Source organism: Leucopleurus acutus (genome assembly GCF_964270905.1).
Source record: "Leucopleurus acutus genome assembly, chromosome: 17".
NCBI lineage: Eukaryota > Metazoa > Chordata > Mammalia > Artiodactyla > Delphinidae > Leucopleurus > Leucopleurus acutus.
The window spans coordinates 50,822,773-50,844,920 of record NC_139159.1 but is presented as its reverse complement, the minus strand read 5'-3'; the positions used below and the strand labels follow the sequence as shown (position 1 = coordinate 50,844,920).

Here is a 22,148-nt window from a genome sequence, read left to right as displayed (position 1 = left end):
TGCTGTAGGAAGTATAAATCTGGACAGTTTGGGAAAACTTTGACAATATCTACTGTAATTGAATATATGTATGGCCTATTACCTATCTATTCTATTACTAGGTATATCCATAGCAAAAATGAACACATATGATTACCAAAATGCATGTATAAGAATGTTAACATAAGCACTTTTAGGACTGGCCAAAATCTGAAAGCAAACTATCAATCAACTGTAGATTTTTAAAAATTAATTAAATAATTTAATTCAAAAAAATCAGACTTTAAATCAGACTTTAAAGCCAAGATAAGCAACCCCTTTGTATAGTTATTACCTCTGATCAATTCATAAGAAATTACTTAGACAAATAGCTTTCATAACCAACCTAAAAATAGGATATATTGGTGTATATTTATAGAAAGAAACTGTATATGGCAATGAAAATAAATTTCAATTATATGCAACAATACTGATAAATCTTACAAAACAGTGGTAAGAAAAAAGTCACATGTAAAAGAAATATATTGTGTAATCTCATTTCTACAAAATTCATATATGTGTGCGTATTCCATTTATATGAAGTTAAAAATAAGTGAAAATATTCTATGGTATTTGTTATCTTGACGGGGGAATAATTAGTGGAAGAGAGCAAGAGAGAGGCTGGAAGGATGCTGGTGATGTTTTATTTCTTGATGTGGGTGCTAGTTACATGGTATGGTTACTTGGTCAAAATTTATCCATGAGAATATTTACTATTTATACATGTTTCTATATGAATTCTATACTTCTGTAAAAAGTTTACTTAAAAATGTAGAGTTCTGCCTCTGAGAATGATAGAATAGCTTATATCGAACTAACTCTCCTGCCAGTAATAATTCTAAATTCTGGAAAAATATTTTAATAAAAAAACTGTTTAAAGACACCAGAGAACAAATAAATTCAGGCAGAAATTGGTAATATGACCTTTGAAATAAGAAAAGCACCTATTTAACCAGTTTTCCCCTAAGGGCCTTCCCAATTTGGTTCACTGCAGAGGAATTACTGCTCAGGAAAAAACCTCAGTCTTACAAGGCTAAGCCAAAGGTCAGAATTCAGAGTTGTGAGAGCAGACAGAATTGTAGGGGAAATCCTGGAAAGGGTGAGCCAGATAAGGAGGAGACCCAAAATTTACACTCAGTGGTCCCAAAAATCCTTACCTAAATTACAAATTGCAGAGAGAAAAACAAGAAGAAACTCAGCAGAAAGCCACAGCTGAAAGACTAAAAGAGCTGCAAGAAAATTTCAGCAAATTCCTAATGTACAGGATACAGAGGTTAGAGATTAAATCCCATTAATTATAGGTTTTGGCCAATATCTTGAACTTTTGCCTACAGTTCAAAACTAGACATAAGAACCACAAACTAGACTAAGGACTATACCTTAGAACTATGCAAAGAATGAAAATAGAATGAAAATAAAAACTTAACACATCTTTCATTGGTTTAGCATGTCTGCTAAAATGACATGCAGTAATTCTTCAAAATCCAGAGTCTCTAAAATGTATTGAACACAATGTCCAGTACACAAAAACATTAGTAGATATATAAAACATACAGAATGTGACCCCCTAATCAAAGGAAAAAAGAGAAATTTTAGTAAGCCCACAGAAGACTAAGATGTTGGAATTAGCAGGCTTTAAAATAAACTATAGATATATTAAAGAATTTACAGGATTATATATATGGATAGAAATATATATTATTATTGTATTATATTTATACACATATATATTTATATCAACATATGCGTAGATATAATCTAATCCTATAAATTCTTTAATATATCTACATATACCTACACATATTTGTTTGTATACACATACACACATACAATAGAACAAGGGGAATTTCAGGAAGGATACAGAAACTTCTAAGAACACCAAATATAAAGCTTGAAATGAAAAACACAGTATATTTAATAAGACAACTCATAGTATGGTTTTAGCAGAAAATTGGACACTGTAGAAGAAACTGTCAACTTGAAGACAAGTAAATAAAAATATCAAAACTGAGGAACAGAGAAAAAATGATTAAAATAAAAAACAACACAGACTCAATAACCTGTGGAAAAATGTCAATAGGTCTTTATACATGTAACTGCCGTCCAAGAAGGATAGAGGTGAGACAACTGGGTAGAGGAACTGAAAGAAATATTGGCCCCAAATCCCCCAAAATAGTTGAAATCCTGAGAAACCTTAATTATGAAATCATGTCTCTTTTATCTTACACCTTTCAATAGTATCATTTTAGTTTAATCTCAATGATTTGTTTCCATTCACTTTTCTTTGAAGACTAGTGGTCATGAGGGTGAATAAAAGTATAGTAGATACAATGTTTTCTATTTTAAAAAGTGAAAGGGGTGATATATTATACTTCTCCAAGTAAAGAATTAATATTTGAGATGTCAAAGAGATGAATCTGGTTAATATGAGAGAAAAAAAATGAAGGATCAAATTAAAGAAAACTCTGATTGGATCGTTATGGTTCAAATTGTGATGAGAATTGTTAATAAGATATCAAGGAGCCAGTGCCGGCAACACTGAGGCTTGTCCGCTGCGAGCTCCGGAGAGGGAGGAACCTGCTCCTACTGCTGGGGTCTTGGACAGCTCAAGTTTTTTCCAGCTCTTGTTCCAATCAGGTTTTTGAAGATGGACCAAAAGACCACAGTCACCCTCCTTGAGCTTGCTACATAGAGTCTGCTGAATAATGAGCCTGCAGCTATCCATGCCCTGGACGAAATCCCAAGAGACCTCTTTGTTCCATTGTTCAACGCTGCCTTCTCCGGTGGGCATAAGACGAAACTAAAGGCAATGAGTTGCACCACCTCAGTTGGATTCACTGTATCTACCTTACTGTCGCCTTTCTAACAGAGATGTCACTGTCCTGTCCCAGAGCTCTCAGGCCACCCACCTCAGGGTATTGAGTCTCAGTAACAACCAGATCTTCTCAGAAGTTTATGAGCCCTTCCAGACTCTGCTGGAGAAGGTCTCAAGCACCCTGCAACATCTGGAGATAAACAATTGTATGATAACTGATTCTACTCTCTCTGTCGTCCTCCCAGCCCTGAGCCACTGTACCCACCTCCGTGTCCTTAGCTTTGCCTTCAATCTCATTACGATGCCTGTGCTCAAGAGCCTTCTGCAGCACTTGACATCCTTGATGAAGCTGAAGTATGTGATTTATCCTGTCCCTGTCCATTGCTACAAGGAATGGAATGACAGTTTGAACCGACAGAAACTTGCTGAAGTTCAGGCTCAGCTGGAGGCGATGCTGCACGGGGCACAGCGGAACGACATGAAATGGGCCACTCGTTCAGAGTGATTTCCACAGTACAGGGAGGTCTTTCAACACTGATGTGTGGCCATGAAAGCGTTCACTTTTTTTTTTGCCTGAAACCCAAGTTTGTAGAGACACATATGTAAAGTTCTACTGTTCTAGGAAACTGGGGTTAGGAACACTGGATATGTAAACTGATCTCTATAAAAGAGGAACTTTAAAAAGGAAATAGAGGAGTTTGAAAGGTCCGCTGGATCTCTTGCCCACTGCCCTCTACATCTTCTGGTTACTAACCACAGTGTTGGGTATGTGACGTAAGCTGACCCAGTCATGGTACATCATTTCCTTATCCACACTGATTGGTTCACTTATCCATTTATGGGCACTTGACACAAGTCAGATCAATTGAAACTCTTCCTAGAGGTGGTAGCTGTTGAATAATTTTACCCTCTAGGGACCTGCAAACTTCTTGTGTTTCTGATTACCTCAGGTGGTTTATGAGAAACCGTATGCAACTAAAAGGAAACAAACTATGCCCACTACCTACTGGTATCTTCATCAGCATATTGCTGCCTGATTTCCCAGGTCTCAGACCCCTGGCTCAGTTATTCCTTATTCCACACACATTCACCAAGTATCTGTTATGATTTAGGTACTTTTCCAGGTGCTAAGAAAGATAAAGTCCCTGATCTCACTCAGAGTGTAGACATTCCTATGATTTATCAGTTTCTCTACTCTTTCTTGGAAGACTTGGGAAATTATTTATTCCCCCATAACACAGTATTTTTTTCACTTTTTCCCCTTACATAGTCTGCTCAAATGATATTGGCCTTTTTATGCTGTTGAGTAGCTGCTCAGGCCTCAGGTCATGGCTTAAACATTACCTCCTCAGATAGGTTTTCTCTTACTTCCCCATTTAAGTAGATTTATTCTGCTGCTGCTTTTGCTTAAGGTACCATGTATATTTCCTTCATGGTACTCATTGTTTCATATGTATTTGCTCCCTCCGCCCTTCTACTAGAGTTGCACTGCTCAGTATGGTGCACACTAACCATATGTGGCTTCTGAACTCTAGAAATTTGGCTACTCTCAAATGTGATGTACACTAGGTGTTGAATGCATACTGTGTATCCAAGAGTTAGTAAGAAACAAAGGATGTAGAATAACTAATTGATAATTTACATGTATTGTTTACATGTTGAAATGATAACATACTGCATAACAAAGACAGTAAAGATAAAAGAATGTACATTAAATTCTTTATATCCTTACGTGTTAAAATGATAGCATTGTATTTCAAAGACTTAGTAAGAAAATGTTATAATAATTACGTGTTTATATGTTTACATGTCAACATGAAAAAACATTGCATTCCAAAGACTAATTGAGAGAAAATAAAGTTAATTAATAGGTTGTTCCTACTGTTTATATGTTGAAATGGTAACATAGAAAATGTCAACGATCTGATAACAGAAAAGAATGGAAAAAATAATTAGTATTTTGTGTATAGTGTTTCCTTGTTGAAGTGAAAACAGATTGCATTTTCCTTGTTGAAATGAAAACAGGTTGCAGTTTAAAGACTTAGTAAGAAAGAAGAATGTAAAAGTAATGAATGTTGTTTACATTGTTTCCTTGTTGAAATGATAACACACACATTTTAAAGACTCAGTAAAAAATTTTTTACAATTATTTTTTCTTATTGCTTACATGTTGAAGTGATAAACTACATTTCAAAAACAGATAAAATAAAATAAAAAAAACAGATAAAATAATGTAAAACTTAATTAATAAAAATAGTTAATAAAAAATATCAAGGAATAAACATATTTATAAAGGAAGATTTTTGCCTTAAGACACTATACACTATACCCTGAGAAAACCGTAATTCAAAAAGAGTCATGTACCAAAATGTTCATTGCAGCTCTATTTACAATAGCCCAGAGATGGAAACAACCTAAGTGTCCATCATTGGATGAATGGATAAAGAAGATGTGGCACATATATACAATGGAATATTACTCAGCCATAAAAAGAAATGAAATTGAGCTATTTGTAATGAGGTGGATAGACCTAGAGTCTGTCATACAGACTGAAGTAAGTCAGAAAGAGAAAAACAAATACTGTATGCTAACACATATATATGGAATCTAAGAAAAAAAATGTCATTAAGAACCTAGGGGTAAGATGGGAATAAAGACACAGACCTACTAGAGAATGGACTTGAGGATATGGGGAGGGGGAAGGGTAAGCTGTGACAAAGTGAGAGAGAGGTATGGACATATATACACTACCAAATGTAAGGTAGATAGCTAGTGGGAAGCAGCTGCATAGCACAGGGAGATCAGCTCGGTGCTTTGTGACCACCTAGAGGGGTGGGATAGGGAGGCTAGGAGGGAGATGCAAGAGGGAAGAGATATGGGAACATATGTATATGTATAACTGATTCACTTTGTTATAAAGCAGAAACTAACACACCATTGTAAAGCAATTATACTCCAATAAAAAAAAAAGATACTATACAACTTTAACTGAATAACAGTAAAGAATACAACAATAAAAATGTAAATATCAAAATACACTTTTCAGAACAATCTTTTTAAGTTTCAGGAAAGTAATGAATAAAGTTTCTCATCAATGAATCAAAAATAAAATTATGTGAATATGTGAGATATTTTGCCAACCTCACTTCTCTATTGATACATTTTAATTATTTGAACTCATAGCTTTAGTCTTGCATACATTTTCAAAAATGCTTAATCAATCACTCTTTGAAATATGCACTGCTCTTCCCATCCTTTGGTAATGTCAAAACAACAATGTCTGTGAAGGGAGTGGGCAAGAGCAGCCTGAAGAAAAATTGTTGGAGGAAATGTTAATTCCTCATCATCAAAATTTTGATTTCTCATAGCCTAATTTCTTTCAAAGTTTTGAACAATGAGCATGTGATCATTACTAGATTTTTTAATACATACAACCTTCTTATTTTTCCACATGCAGGAATACTGGTATAAGAGGTCATCTATTTCAAATACTTTTACCAATATCTTTATTTGGGAAATCATTTAAAGTTTATAATCAAAGTTGTCTGGACTCCGTCTAGAAAAGATTTTTTTCAGAATATTTAAACTAACTACAAAATATGAAACAATTATTTTTAGAATGGTTTTTATATATTTCCTTATATGTTAGTAAATAAGTTACTAATATCTGTTTAATGAAGTATTGCTTTGAATCATTTGAATCTACAAATTTAAAATAGGAAATCGTCATGGGAAGAACAGAATCCCAACACCAACAACATTACCATTTATTTATTCTGAATAACAGTAAATGTCCATGTACATTTAATAAGTTCATAGACTCAGAATGTTACTCATAAGCCTCAGAGATTGAATTACCAAAACATGATGTGAATGTAGGGAATAAATAAGGGGTTACTATACATTTTTGATGGTTAACTGTTCATACATATATGTTCTATATATGATCTTTGACAGTTTCAACATACTTGTAAATAAATTTCATATAGACCTTTCCATGGAGAAAAACCCTAAAGGAGGTTCTTGTCATCAATAAAATTTTACAATAATTCATGTAGTTACTTATTAATACCCTAACTTGAACTTGTCATTGATGAGCAATATATATCAATACTTAGCCAATGGTACTGTCTTTAACTTTCTGACTATTCCTGAGTGTTATTTCCTAATCTTCTTTTAGCATATCATTTTTATCTATCTTTACACCTACATATTGCTAATAAATTATGACAACATTTTAGGCGTAAAGCACCAAATTCAGTCATATATTCAAATATTGAAAATTAATTTTATTAGAGGTTAGTTGATAGTGGCAAGACTCACAGAGTACAACATGGAGCTATTATATTACCCAGGGGTAAATTTAACATTATTAATGATTAAGTAACAGAAGAGCCATTGTGAGGATGGAAAATATTAAAATCTGCAAAATTGATTAAACTAAACTAATTGCACGAAAATCCATGATTTATACAACTAACTAGAAAGTACTCTATTTTTGTTGTTCCTCACGTACAGTATTCTTAGCTAGGGCAGAAAAAAATAATGAAAATTATCGGTAGATTTAAGAGTTTCAGATAATGAGAGTCATCAAACCTACTCCTTATTCCAATAACAACTGGAGTAAATAGAGAAGAGGCCAATCCTATAAGAAAGGGCAATAGTAGCTAGCAATAATAGCCTATAAACCTAAACTATAAGAATTAGCAGAAAATGAATTATACTAGTAAACTTCATGTAGTAACCCATCACCCCACATTGTGATTTAGAGACAATGTACTGAATAGATTACAGTGGCCAGAAAGAGCAGACACTCTGAATTTAGTCCATATAAATCTCATGGTAATGTAGATACAACAAAGGATGTTGTAATGGCAACTGCAAATAAGGGTGGGTAGATGTTTACTCTGTGAGGAAGCTGAAAAAAGTGAGCGCTGTAAAATTAATGTTAAATTAATGCCCTCCAAGGGTAAGAGACTGTATCTAATGGAAATAAAATTCCAGTCATTAGAGACATTATTTTCAAAAGAAGTGAAGATAATTCTCTACGCTTTCCTATGACTAACTATCCCATAAGACCAATGCTTTGCTCTACTTCTCTATTCAACAAACAGCCTTCTGATATGTAATTTAGCCCTCTATTCAGCAGAAAGGGTGTGATCCATTTAGACAAGAGTTATTTGTTATATGGCCAAGTATCCTTTCCATGATTGGTGCCATGACGACATGGCATTCAGGCTTATAAATTTACACTTCTGAAATTTGGTTAATCTCAATCAGTTCTCCATTACTTGACAAAAATGTTGCTAAACCTGAAACATGATGGCTCCATGAAGATAAAATTATCCCATGAATACTATCCAAAGCAAAAAGCACCCCCTTCACCTTTCAATAAGATTCATCAGAAAAAAACAAATAAATTTGAGCTGTAGGAGCATCAAAACAACAATGCCACTTGTCAATGTGGAAAACATTTCTGAGTTTCCTCTAAGATTCTCTGGATTGATCTGTTTTATAATTTGGACTGTGCATAATTCAGAGTAAAATGCAAACACTGATAATAATAATAATGACAACAACAACAACAATAATAACATCAGTTTACATTCCAGAGATTAACTCTTAGAACCACTCTGTGATGTAGGTACTATTATTTCCATTTCCTAAATGAGGAAAGTGAAACAGAGAGAGATGACCTACCTCAAGTCATACAACTCTCTCTCTTTTTTTTTTTTTTTTTGCGGTACGCGGGCCTCTCACCGTTGTGGCCTCTCCCGCTGCAGAGCACAAGCTCCGGACGCGCAGGCTCAGCGGCCATGGCTCATGGGCCCAGCCGCTCCGCGGCATGTGGGATCCTCCCAGACCAGGGCACGAACCCGTGTTCCCTGAATCGGCAGGCGGACTCTCAACCACTGCGCCACCAGGGAAGCCCCCATACAACTCTTAAGTGAGAGGATTAATATTTACACTCAAGTTTGTCTGAGTAATGTTAATGGTCATGGTTTCAACCACTATGCTATACTTGTTATCCTACATATTCATAAAATACTTGGCTTAATGACAGTGGAAATCATAATTTCAGATATCTACAGGTACATCACCAAATTCTACTACGTTAGCTATCTCATTCCTATATTTTAGATTCTAAGAGGTAAAATTAAAACATAACTATGCTTCATTGTGTGTCATACTGTGATGAGTGAGTACTACATGTATACAGTTGAGTGTATCAAACAATTTAAAAGCTTCAATAAAAGCTATGAAAATACTAACAGATGACTGTTAACACCCATAATGGTATCTTCAAATTCTATGTCATATATATCATTCAAGATAATTCAGTAAAGGTACAATAAATTTTACTGAAAACTTACTTTGCAACCTCCGTGTTGGGCTCTCTCCATGTAGTTGTCGTCGTGGCATATATGGAGAAGGGTGGGGAAGTGGCAATGAAGAAAGATCGTGGGTCTGAAGTTTGTACCAATGTGGTTCATCATCTAATAAGGCTGTTTCTAATTCAATTAAAATCTACAAAGCCAAGAGAAAGGACTGTCTTATGACAATAATATAGAAATTCTCTTAAATGGTTTCATTATAATAATGATAATTATAATAGTAATGCTATTAGGTCGAAAGCAAGGTTATGCTGCAGAATTGCCCACATGTTTGACAGTAACTAAATAAGAGATAAGTATATATAACTTCTTATTGAGTTAATGGCTTTGAATTTCTAAGACATTTATTTTGTAGACCCTTGAACACCTATCTGCTAGAGGCTGTTAAATATGCCATTACATAAATAGCACTTACTACTAAAAGTCTGTAATAATAACTGGTATATATATGCCATTTTACAGTTTAAAAAACATTTTCATTTACATTCATTAATTTAACCTTCACAAACTCTGAAATGGAGAGATTAAAAACAAATTAGAAGTGCTTACTGTGTGTTAAGAACCATGTCATATGTTATCTTAATTCTCAGGAAAAAACTACTAGGTTGGTCTTATTATTCAACTTTTACAAATAAGGATACCAAGGCTGAAAAAGGTTAAAAAACTTGTTTAAGCCCACATCATTGGTTAGTGAAAGAGCCGTAATATAAGTCAAAGGCTGTCTTACTTAAAATTCTGTTTAACATATCATGCTGCTAAGGATTCAAAACAGGAAAGGAAAGAAAAAAAAAAAAGAATGGATTTTCAATATGAACCATGTTATAATATGAATATCTAATAAATTTACAAAGGAAATCAGTCCATAGAAATAAATGATTCTTTTTATTTTCTTTTAAAGTCATGTGCAAATATGACAGTGTCTGGTTTAAGTATATGAGAACTGCTATATGATGATAAATCACTATTTAGCTATGGGAGGTAAAAATGTAAAACAACTAAGGTACTCTTCATTCTTCCTAAATTTTCCCTAGTCATTTTCAAAATTATAAGCACTGTGTTCCAAATGGTCACACACACACTCTCACACACACACACACACACACACACATTTAATTCTCACTCTAACCCTGAATTGCATACTACTATCATTCTCACTTGATTGAAGAGGAAACTAAAGTACAAATATATTAAATAACTTGCTCAAGGACCAAGGCCAGGAAGTAGTAGTGTCAGGAATGCAGAACCAGGCAGCTGGCACTAATCTCTGCTGCTAGTCATTATGTTACCCTTCTTTCCAACTGGTTTACCACTCTTTGATTCCTTAGCTAACAACATTCAGTTTAATATTTCTATGGATTGTTGCTTTTCCCATGGTATTACATTTAATTTACTCAGGAAAACCAACCACACTGAAAAAACTGAAAGCAGTTCTCTTAGTACGTTAATAGCTGGAAAACTGCCTCTCATCCGCCCCTCTCCAATTCATTCTCCACATTACAGCTAGAAATATTTTTCTCAAGTACAAATGCAATCAAGCCAGTCTTTTTAAAACCTGTCATTTGTTCCCATTATCTACAGGATAATATCCAAACTCTTAATATGATATATGAAGGTGTCATGTTTAACCCTCAAGACTCATTTCTTACCACATTCTTTTCCCATTTCAATACAGTTGTCCAAGACCCCCTCAACTCTAGTATTTTGTTATTCCCTCTGCAGGAACTTTACTTCCCTTGACTATGCTAAATTCCAGTTTCTCTGTGGATCCTTCCATGGACCACTTCCCCTTCCCTGCACAGCAATTATGTATTCCTACTGCACTTCCCTGAAAGAGCATCTGCCATACTATGTTATAGTTGTTCACTCACTTGTGTGTATCCCAGTGGATTATAAATTCCTTGAAGAAAGTAATATACCTTATTGACCTTTGATACCTCAGTCCCTAGCACATTACAGATACAGTACAGGGCTGAAAAACTGATCTATAAATAAATGATTTAATTACTAGTTGTACAATTGGTTCAGTAAACTGAAATACATGTACTATAGAGGCATCAATAAGTTTTTTCTTAAAACAGCAGCTAAATACATTCTGTTAAATTATGTCTAGGTGTTTCAGTTATTCAAAATATAATATTTTACTGATAGTCATATAAACAAAAGTATTCAGGATGACATGAATAGTCAAAGCTTTAAAATAGTTCCAGATACCTCTCCTAAGAATTCACTTTCTTCCTCTCGAACTCGAGCTTGATCCCAAAGGGTAATCTCCAGCATTCGTTCCCGAAATTCTCTTCGGTGGACTGGAGAATAAATGAATGTTTGGTTCCATTTGGGTTCCAATGTTTTCTTTACTGTTTTAGTTCTTCTTTTGTTTTTATCACTATGAAAAAAATAAGAATATATGAGCTTATATAAATCTTCATTTTAACTTTTGCCCTAAAATTTATTAATTTAAAATTTCTCAGGAAAGAAGTTTTCCCACAAATTTATCATACCTTAAATATACTGTAATCTTTAAAATTACTATTAAAATTTATAAGGTATATAATTATATCACCTTATAAGTATGACTTAATAATAGAAATATTTCAATAAATCTTAAAATTTTCCATGATAGATAATTAAAAACTTAACCTTTCTCAAATTCTAAATAAAACCAGACTGAAGAATCTTAACTCTAATTTTTTTTAACACATTGCCCTATTGGAAACCTTTAAATTGGAAATTGACCTGTTAGTTACATATAGTAGTACTTTTAGTATTTGTACATATGCAAATGCAAATACTGTACTTAGTACTTGTAACCAATATACTATTCACTTAAACTAACGGAAGTCCCTTGTACAATAAGTTTGGTGAATTGCGATGTTCACAACTTTATATCCATATAGTTTAGCTAATAAGCAATTGTAATTACATCTTATCAAGTTACACACTTATGTATAATTAATACATACTTGCTCATTCGACATCTATCAAGTCTTTAAAGACATAGTAAAATTATTTCTGTGTGAGGCAGCCACTATAATCTGGGCTGGAAATGCAAGCTGGCCATCCTGATAGACAGAACTTCCAACTCAGAAGCTTTCATACATTTTTTTGACTTCATATTTCTATCAAGTGAATGCTTTTGATTATGCATTCCATTGTATACACATATTTTTATAAATTATATGTATGTATTACTATATTGTTGTACTAATATATTGTATTCATTGGTAAATATACAAAAATAGGAATTAAAGATAGGTGAAAATGAAAATTCAAGTATTTCTTTATGAACTCCAATGAATTGTTTCATACAACTCCTGGGTACATCCGTTCTTCTTGGAGATCACTACTCTAGCTTATTAGAGAGGATCAGTGTCTGAATAGGAATGAAGAAAATCATCTAGGACGGCAATGTTAAGCTATTAGAAGAGCCTATTTGAAGTGAGAAGTGCCACTGAACTCCAAGTGGAACCATATTAACTTCTACAAATTCTCTCAACACAGCACAGTTCTAAGAGTGTTGGGAAATAGGAAGCAGGGAGAACTAAGAAGGGACAGAGTGCCTCCAAATTAGGGAGGGTATGCAACTTCTCCCAGGTGAAACAGAGCTTAATGTTTAATACAGATTTGACTTAATCAAGAACATGTATGTTTCCAAAGCATATATATTTAATGTAGCAGAAAGCCATTTTAAAGCAATGTATCTTTATTAATTTCTAAGGCCTCCATAGGAAAATAACTTTGGAAACCCACGTAGGAAATTTTATCTCCATTCAAATTTATGAAAAAGAAGTGGTACTGCAAATAAAAATACCTAAATAAGAGAAATAATGACAAGGACTATGACTTATGACTCTTGTCACTTCCTCCTTCTAAGATTTTAACAAATATTTTTAAAGCATCTACTTATATTCTATCCATTAAAGAATGAACTATGAAACCCTGTCAGAGATAAAATTCCTTCCACCAAGGTCAGGAAGAAAGCATTCGGGGGGAACCTTGCCATCTAATCCAAGATTGGTTTATACTGCAACGTGAACGGAAACAGAAGAATAAGCTTTGACTTCCTCTTAAGGAGTGAAAAAAGTTCTCAAAGAATGACTATTTTAGGGGGGATTTCTAATCCTGGATAGGAGGGAGACTAGATTATCTCTGAAGTTCCTCACTAACCTACCTTATATGATTACAATTTAATAAGGCAATTTTGTGTGTATTAAAGCACCAATCCATGAAAATAACCATGGAAAGTTACCTTATCTTCAGCAAATTACAAAAAAAGTAAATGAGTTATTCTTTTCAAGAAGTATAACTAAAGCCTTCAAAATAAGATCATTCTGTATAAGTCAAATACTGAAAAGTTGCTAAAATTATTTAAAAACTAAGATCAGTAAGCATGCTATAGAGATATTTTTAAATAGCAGCCTAAGGATAATAAAATAGATAATTGATCTCTAACAACATCATTAAAATGTTGAGAAAGTATTTTTTAAAAAATCTAATTAAAGTTTTTTCTATTTATTTTCATGTTACCAGTACTTTTGTTTTCCATTTGATTTAACAGCATGCAAAGACTTGATATTTTTACTCAAAATGAAGGGAAAAATATATTTTGACTGGCAACCAATATAAAAAAAGATATAAAAAAGTGTTAGACCATACCTAGCTATTTTTTAGGGTACTAGCATATTATATAGAAAATAAATGTTTTGAATGGCTTAACTGACATACTGACATTCTAGACTAAATTCCTTCTATGTAGCCTCACTTGTCCCTCCAGGAATTCTTATCAATAAAAAGGCATCAACTGTTTTTTCTGTTTACTTAGGCAAGTTGGCTCTCAGTTGGCTCTCAGTATCCACAGATGCAGAGCTATGTCATTTTATATAAGCAACTTGAGCATTGCAGATTTTGGTATCCATGGGCTTCTTGGGACCTGTAGTTTTTCTCACAAGAAATTGTCAGGAAAAAAGAAATAACTCATACCAAAAGCACAAATAGTCCTTTATTCATGTGTAAAAACTTGTATCAACAGGAAAAAAAAAAAGTCGAGATGATAATGTAGCTGTTTGAGTTGACCAGAGAATTCTTTTTTCCGTTAAGGATAAAACCCTGACACAACTCTATCAATAAAGTGAGCTACAAACTTGCCTAAATATTCTTCAAATTCCTGATAACTGTCAAGAAAACTCAGCTGAGAAATAACCTGAGAAAAAAATATCCAAATGTTTCTCACATTCTTTGCTATTGAGAAAAGATAAAAACCCTACATCTGGAATATAAAGGAGTCTTTGAAGGGACTTTCCCTTCCATTTGACCTCTATCTGCTTAGAAAGTGAGGGGAGGTATAAAAAATAAAACTAAACACAAGTAGTCAACCAAAAAACAAAAATTTGAGAGACTTTTATCATCTTGAAAAGCAAGCATTTTTCTTCAAAGGTCTGAATAAGTAGAAACTTAAGTTATGTGTGTGCATAAAAGCACAGCACTTTCTGCGAGGTTTTTTTTTTTTTTTTTTTTTTTTATTTGCGGTACGCGGGCCTCTCAGTGCTGTGGCCTCTCCCGTTGCGGAGCACAGGCTCCGAATGCGCAGGCTCAACGGCCATGGCTCATGGGCCCAGCCGCTCCGCGGCATGTGGGATCTTCCCGGACCGGGGCACGAACCCATGTCCCCTGCATCGGCAGGCGGACTCTCAACCACTGTGCCACCAGGGAAGCCCTCTGCGAGTTTTTATGATGGCATTCTAAGGATGCTTAGACTAATAAACTGTGCTCTGAGAAGCCAAGTGACTTGGCCTCCATCCAGGATGGTAGGTAATATGGCTGTGACATCTGTCATCCAACTGAAGTTTAAGCTGGAGTTGAGTTAAGTTATTGCATATCCTCTTCTTCCCTTGCAGTTCAAAGTGTATCCCTCTCCAAAAGACAACCTAAGCTGTTAGAGAACAACCTCCTTCGAGTCAACTTTGTAAGATAAAATTATATGGCACAGCTTCTAATAGCTTAAGAGGCTATGGCACCCTTGCATATTTTCTAATTCATTTTACAAATTTTATTTCAAAATATATATCAAATAAAGTGTAAGACCTTTGCTAATTGCCTACTTCCTTTCCTTTATTTTCTTTGTTGAAATTGTTCTTCAGATGATACTTTGGCACTCAACACTGATGACTTTTAACTTGAACTGAGTAATAGAGGGTCCAAACGTGTATAAATATGTTTAAGATCACATCTGTGCCCAGCTGCTTCCAACCTGAGAAAAATGAACAGCCCAGCCCTGAAAACCAGTGTTGCAGAAGAGCTGGGGAAAGGGAAATTGGTGCATTACTTCTTTCTTTTTTTATGATACTTATTGAATAATCTCTTCTATTTTGTATGTGTCTGAAATTAAGAATGATTATATGATTTTTGAAAAGCTATTTCTCCTATTCTGATTCCTCTATTTAAATCAGGATAGATCAATATCATGTATGTTGATTAGCATGGACACAAAGCAAAGGTCACTTTAGGTAGCTGATTCTAGGCCCAGTGGTAAAGATTCCTTGGTGATATGGGTGGTGAAATATAAAGCACATTCACTAATTTTACATAATATAGAGAAATAATATCTTAGTAAAAGGAGGTAAAAATTGTAGAGGAACATGATGAGTATCCTTTAGTACCATTTCCAGCTTTCTGCCTCTGTAGTTTATGTTAAAAATGTATTGACTTAAAGGAGCATAATTTTAATGAGTTTGATTTTAAAAAAATACATTATTTAAGAAGTAAACCACACAATCTAAAATAAATATTTAATAAAATAATCTATATTATAAACATTTGACATAGGTTTTAAAACAATCTCAAAGTATTTACTGTCACTATTTTGATTCTTAAGAATCATTATGCTTATATTAAACTTCATAAGTATCTAACTGGCATGATATTTTAAAATAAATGATACAGAATCAAAACACCTCCTGCTATTAACATTTCTCATTTATTTTCAAGAACATTTATTTTTGTTTCATATCCCTACCTTCTGTCTGGAAGAAAGTAAATTTTAACATAAGGATTCCTTGGCCTCCCATCTTCCCTGGAAGGGAGATCCTTTGCTCCCAAAATTGTAACTATTAATTGGTGACCAACCTTGTCAAACCATAGTTTTATCTGAAAAGCAAAAATATTCATTTATCAGTTTAAACATTTACTAATATAACATAACATTTACATTCCCAATCTTTGCCCCATTCTCTTTACACTAATATTAGCACAGAATATAAACTTCTCTTTGTAAATTGCAGTTAAGGTAAAAGGATATGCTATAATAACTTCAATGAACAGAGAAATTATTTCAAATATTTTAGTTTGATTGATAAATCACTTGAACTTTTTATAATCTAATTTGATAGCTTATTAACATGCACATAATAATTACACTACCATAACTAAGGACTTTATATAGGATTGCTTTGTGTCTACCTTTATGCAGGAATCACGGTAGTTCATTTTGGTTCCCCTACAATAGTGAGTTCAGAATAAGTGCTCAAAATGAATTGAATAGATAAGTTCCTTATATGGCATTCATAGGGAATTTTTAAGCAAATGTTTTATGTTATACCACAGCAAAGACCTTTCAAAAATTATAAGTACCTGGGAATTACTAGAAGCTTTAGTAAATCTACTCCTTAAGTTTGTATTTAAAACTGTAATAAATTCGTCTTTTAAAATTTCTTACGCAGACATAAAGTCTTTTTTTTTTGTTTGTGAAGCAAATGTATTTATCCTCAGAATAATAAGCGTATATTTTATAATTCGAGATGAGAAAATTAGAATAATTTGCCTATGCCATAATTAAGGATTAGAACTTCACATTCAGCTGCTGAATTCATTTGACTTAATAATTGTCACCTCCCACACACATACCTCACACTCCCACACCTAGCTAGTTGATTTTACCATATCAGGATCTATGATGACTATGGCTCTGATCCACATTCGGTTCAGAATTCAGCACATCTCTGACCACTATCTTGAAACTGAAATTGAATCGGAAATTTGGAATTTGGGAAAAAGTTCTATTTAGGTAATATGTATTTTTCATTTTATATGTGTATATATGTGTGTGTGTGTGTGTGTGTGTGTGTGTGTGTGTGTGTGTATCCAATGGTTTGATTTTTTTCTTTTAACTTGGATTTACAATGTTTGCGGTAGTTTAAAAAACTTAAATATATATCTCATGTCAGTCCCTTCCTCTCTTCTCTAAAGCAGACAGTCAGCTCTGGGCCAGGCTCTAGGATATATAAATAAATATAGACCATCTACATAAAAATCATACAAATAAATATATGTATATATGATATATCAGTAGTTCAGTTCCAATTCTAACATGGCTTTGTTGAGTCCCTCACTTCATATCTTAGAGAATGAGAGGCCGAGCAAGACTTTTAAGTCAGAAGACAAATGGCCCAGAAGAGTATATAAAATTATTTACACACTTTTCTTTTCGGTCAAATGGAATTAGTCCTCAAGCATTTAAATTTTTAAAATGATTATTACTTCTCTTTATGTTAAGTCCTTATGTTTAACGCAGGTATTACCCTGAGGCTGTGTAACAAAAAGTTTTTTGAATCCAGTTGGTAAGTACAGACTCTAGACAAGTGTTTCTTAAACTGTGGTTCACAAAACTCCTGCAACAGTATTATCTGGAAAGTTACAAATTCCTGTGGCCCACCTTTCACTTACTGAATCAGAATGGGGCCCAGGGAATTTGCATTTTAACAAGTGCTCCAGGTGATTCTCATTGCCATTAAAGCTTGAGAACCACTGCCTTAGACTAGGGGACCAAGAACCTGAAAAAAAACCTCTGACATTTAAATGGGAAAGAAAGTTCAACACCTGAAACTAACACAACGTTGTAAATTATACTCCAATATAAATTTTTTTTTAATTCCTATAAAAAAAGAAAAAAGAGTTCAAATATTTGCTTGCCTGACAATAGTAGAACAAAGATACAGATGAGGATAAATGGAAAAAAGAGACCATTATGTTAAAAGATATGAGGAGAGGAAAAAAAAGTAAGAAATACTAGAGTGTCTCATGTATGAGATCAAACAGGTGTTGTCAGAGAGCACCATGGTTCCTCTAAATTTGTGACCAAAACCACATTAACTTCTAATATTCTTTATTTTCTATATCAATAAAAAACCTTATGGCTTTATCTTCCATGATATTAAAGAACTTCTTAAAGGCTAAAAATTTGTTTTACAATAAATAGTACATTTAAAAAACAAAGAAAAATGTATTACTAGACTAAGCTCATAGTTATTGGAGCAAATTATTGATTTCTGTGAGGTTTTTTTTTTTCAGGGATTGAGACTACCTTTGCTGTCATTTCCACTGGCAATATTTTTGCTTCTTTAAAATCATTACAGGTAAACATTTAAGATATATGTTTCAAATGCCTGATAAATAGTATTATTTTTAGATTTTCTTATGCCATGGAAAACCAAAAAGATCACTTATTAATAATATTCATTTCTCACACAAACAGATATTAGGCATATGGCTTTCATATTTTCATATTAATACTTTAGTTTATTAAATTATACTTTACAAATATATAAATATTAAAATAATATAGATATGAAACAGGCACACTTTAATTTTACTGAGTTTTTTATCAAAATTATACCTTTTAATAAACTGTCAAACTGGGCATTTGATCAATAGCCTTAATTTTCATTTTATATTACAGGACTTGCATTGAAGTTTTTAATAGATATCCACTTTAAACTATCAAAAAAGAATTATTTTATTTGCTAGATTCTTTATCACATTCCTAAATATCTTCTCTGTGTTTTTTAAATGAATGATTAGAATATATCTGTTGATTCTTCAAAATAAAACAAATGTGTTTCCACAATTCTAGATATGATATACTTCTTATTTTACCTCATTTTCATTAATAAAAATCTTGATATCATTTTAATTGCTTTAATACAATTTCCATGTAACCACTTTTAAATTTCCCAAGCAGAACATAAGTCTAAGTAAATATTTTACACTACATAGTGTTAATTAGAACTCCAATTTTTTTTAATTTAAACTAAATTAGTATTAAAAACCAACAACAGCAACAACCAAAAAAAACCATGCAGCAAAGCAAGAATTATACTACTTTAAAAAAAAAAAACTTTGTTGACATTACTTTACCATATAAGGGTTTCCTAATGAAAAGAGGCAAACAACTTGTACCCAAGTATTACAGTAAAATTAAATGGAATTACAATTACAAAATGTAAACAAAATAAACCCAACATATTTTATTTGGATTGTGATTTTTGTTCTTTCAAAATAATATACTTTCAAAAAGTTGAACCTTATATATAATATGCAAAAAATTCATATTTTAGATAAGGTACAAATTTATTTGCCAATCTCCTCAAGGAGTTATTACTTGGAAAATGCAAGAGAATGTAGATGTTAAGTGATATAATGAATGATTTAAAGAGACAGCAACCTTAGTGTAATAAAGGAAAATATCAACAGTATCAAATCAGCTATTTCTGTCAATATTACCAATGTAAGTGGAATCTACATTAAATGCCAACCAGAAACCTATGAGTTTCAGTATTCAGTCCATCATATAAAACCACTAACAAAGATTGTCTCTTTAAATTTTTATTGTATTTTAATCCCCATGCAGAATTTTACAAGCTGGCTCATAAAATGATTTGAAAGTCAATAATATGGTTTGGAGCAACACACCAAAAAAAGTTTTCCTACTACGCATTTTCCAAAAACATACAAATAAGGGTTAAAACACAACTTTAGTTTCTATCAGGCAGACAAGGCCTTTACCTGAACCCTAGGAACAAAAGGCGTTGTTCTTCTACTAAGGCTTTGGCTCTGGTAAGCAAAATTAAAGAAAAAAGCAATAAAACAAAACCAAAAAGGACAACACGCTGGAACTAAGAGACCAAAAGTAAAAAACACATACAACTATCCCTTAAGTACATTTTTCCATGACAATATATATCTAAATTAAGTAGTTCAATGTAATGAATAAATTAATTTCCCCAAAATGCTTAAATAGATAAAAACTATATAAAATCTTAGAAGTTTTAAATCAGATTTTTAAATGTAATCAACATAACAGGAATTAAGACTGAATGTAAAATAACAGATTTGGGCTAATATTTTCTGAAAGAATGAGTGTAAACATAATACAAAGTCAAGATATTTCAAGTTTCACCCTTGAACACACAACATAGAAAAAAAATCATAGTCCAAGATGAAGTCAGATTAAAATACATTATACAATTATTAGTGAAAAGTCATCTGTAGAAGTAATGTTTCCAAAGGGACATACATGTAGCTTTCCAAAGGGATAATATGGCTAACAAAAGTCTAAAAAACATTAGCCAAGTTGGCTTTAGCATTTCTTAAAAGAATAAACACAGAAAGATAAAACGTGTGCTGGAACACACTGGAATAATTAGTTGATTCATACTTTAAGAATCTATAACAGGCTCTAGTATTTAAACATCATTTTCAGACATTTATTGTGCACCATCTGAGATAACACTGTTTAGAGCTAATCATACTTATTAATGACAATAATATCACATTTCTTTTTATTTATACAGCTCTTCATATTTTTTTAAGCCTTTACTGACAGTTACTGCAAGTTTATTGCCTCTAACAATGCTGGGAGGTAGTTGCTGTTATCTCCAATATGCAGATGAGGAAACAGAGACATTTTAAAAAGACTAGACAGACTTGCTCACCCAACCAAAAAGTAAGATAGTGTAAAGGTAGAAAATAAAACCCTGGGATTTCTCTGGTGGTCCAGTGGTTAAGAATCTGCCTTCCAATGCAGGGGACGGGTTTGATTCTTGGTCCGGGAACTAAGATTCCACATGCCGCTGGGCAACTAAGCCCGTGCACCGCAGCTACTGAGCCCGCGCGCTCTAGAGCCCACGCGTCGCAATTAGAAAGCCTGCACACTGCAACTAGAGAAGCCCATGCACTGCAACAGAGCCCGCACGCTGCAACAAAGACCCAGCACAGCCAAAATTTTTTTAAAAAGAAAGAAAATAAAGCTCAGTTCTGACTAAATCATTTTATTTCAAATTCTTAGAATAAAATCAGATTTCTTTTTTTTCTTCTTCTAACTTATTTTGTTTTCATTTTGAAACAGTTTCCAAAGATACCACAATCATCAGAATGTTGTGCCTTTATTAAGGCATGTTAACAGCTAAAAGAGGAACAAAATCAGATGCAAGTCTCTGTGTTTGGGAATGGATTTCAGGGCATTTAATCTTTGTTCTTTCACCAAGATTCCATCCCATTCCTCGCATTTCTCATGGATGTCTCTCTTGTGTACTTAACAGCTGTAAATAGTTAAAAGGCTTCAGACTTTTCCACTGCTACATGGAAACAGATGATAGGTACTAGGAGGACTGTTGTGGAATTCAACGATCATCAGACAGACCCTGAAGATAGTTTAAGACATAAATCTAAAACCCAAAAGAAAGCAAACCTTAAAAGCAGACTATCATTCAATCATGAGTCATCTTTCTCTTCAAAAACCAAGAAGGTCTCAAGTCTAAGATGTCTTCCTTTTTGTGTGGAGACATTTCCAAAGGAAGAAAGGAATGTTTAGATATGGAGTGTTACTGATATCTGTCTGTATAACCCTAGATGGATAATTCTCTAGCCAATGGGTAAGGGATATATGAAATTCATAGAGATTAACTAGGCATGCTGAAGAAAAGGATAAACAAGTCACTCAATTTAGAAAAAGATCTTATTTTTCTTGCCTTCTCACCTGTCCTACCTGTTTTAGACCAAAAATATCAAGGTAATGAAAGGTTTTTGCAAGTAAATATGACTTTATAACTAAAAGATTTACTTTGAAAGAAACAGTACTTTGAAATAAAGTA

General features: G+C 33.2%; 1 protein-coding gene across 34 annotated transcripts in view; it reads right to left on the bottom strand.

Annotated features, from left to right (window-relative positions):
- The window catches only part of RIMS2 (regulating synaptic membrane exocytosis 2), a gene marked incomplete at its 5' end in the record, with an annotated part of 584,629 nt that overhangs the window by 238,430 nt on the left and 324,051 nt on the right, over positions 1-22,148 (bottom strand). For 23 of the 34 annotated variants that reach the window (XM_082858715.1, XM_082858711.1, XM_082858713.1 and 20 more), the window contains 3 exons: positions 9,208-9,361; positions 11,440-11,611; positions 16,238-16,368. In XM_082858715.1, the coding sequence (XP_082714841.1) occupies positions 9,208-9,361; positions 11,440-11,611; positions 16,238-16,368 (457 nt within the window). Of the gene's footprint in view, positions 1-9,207; positions 9,362-11,439; positions 11,612-16,237; positions 16,369-20,061; positions 20,110-22,148 lie in introns of all 34 variants that reach the window. The other 11 variants (XM_082858721.1, XM_082858710.1, XM_082858742.1 and 8 more) reach the window with 1 other exon arrangement.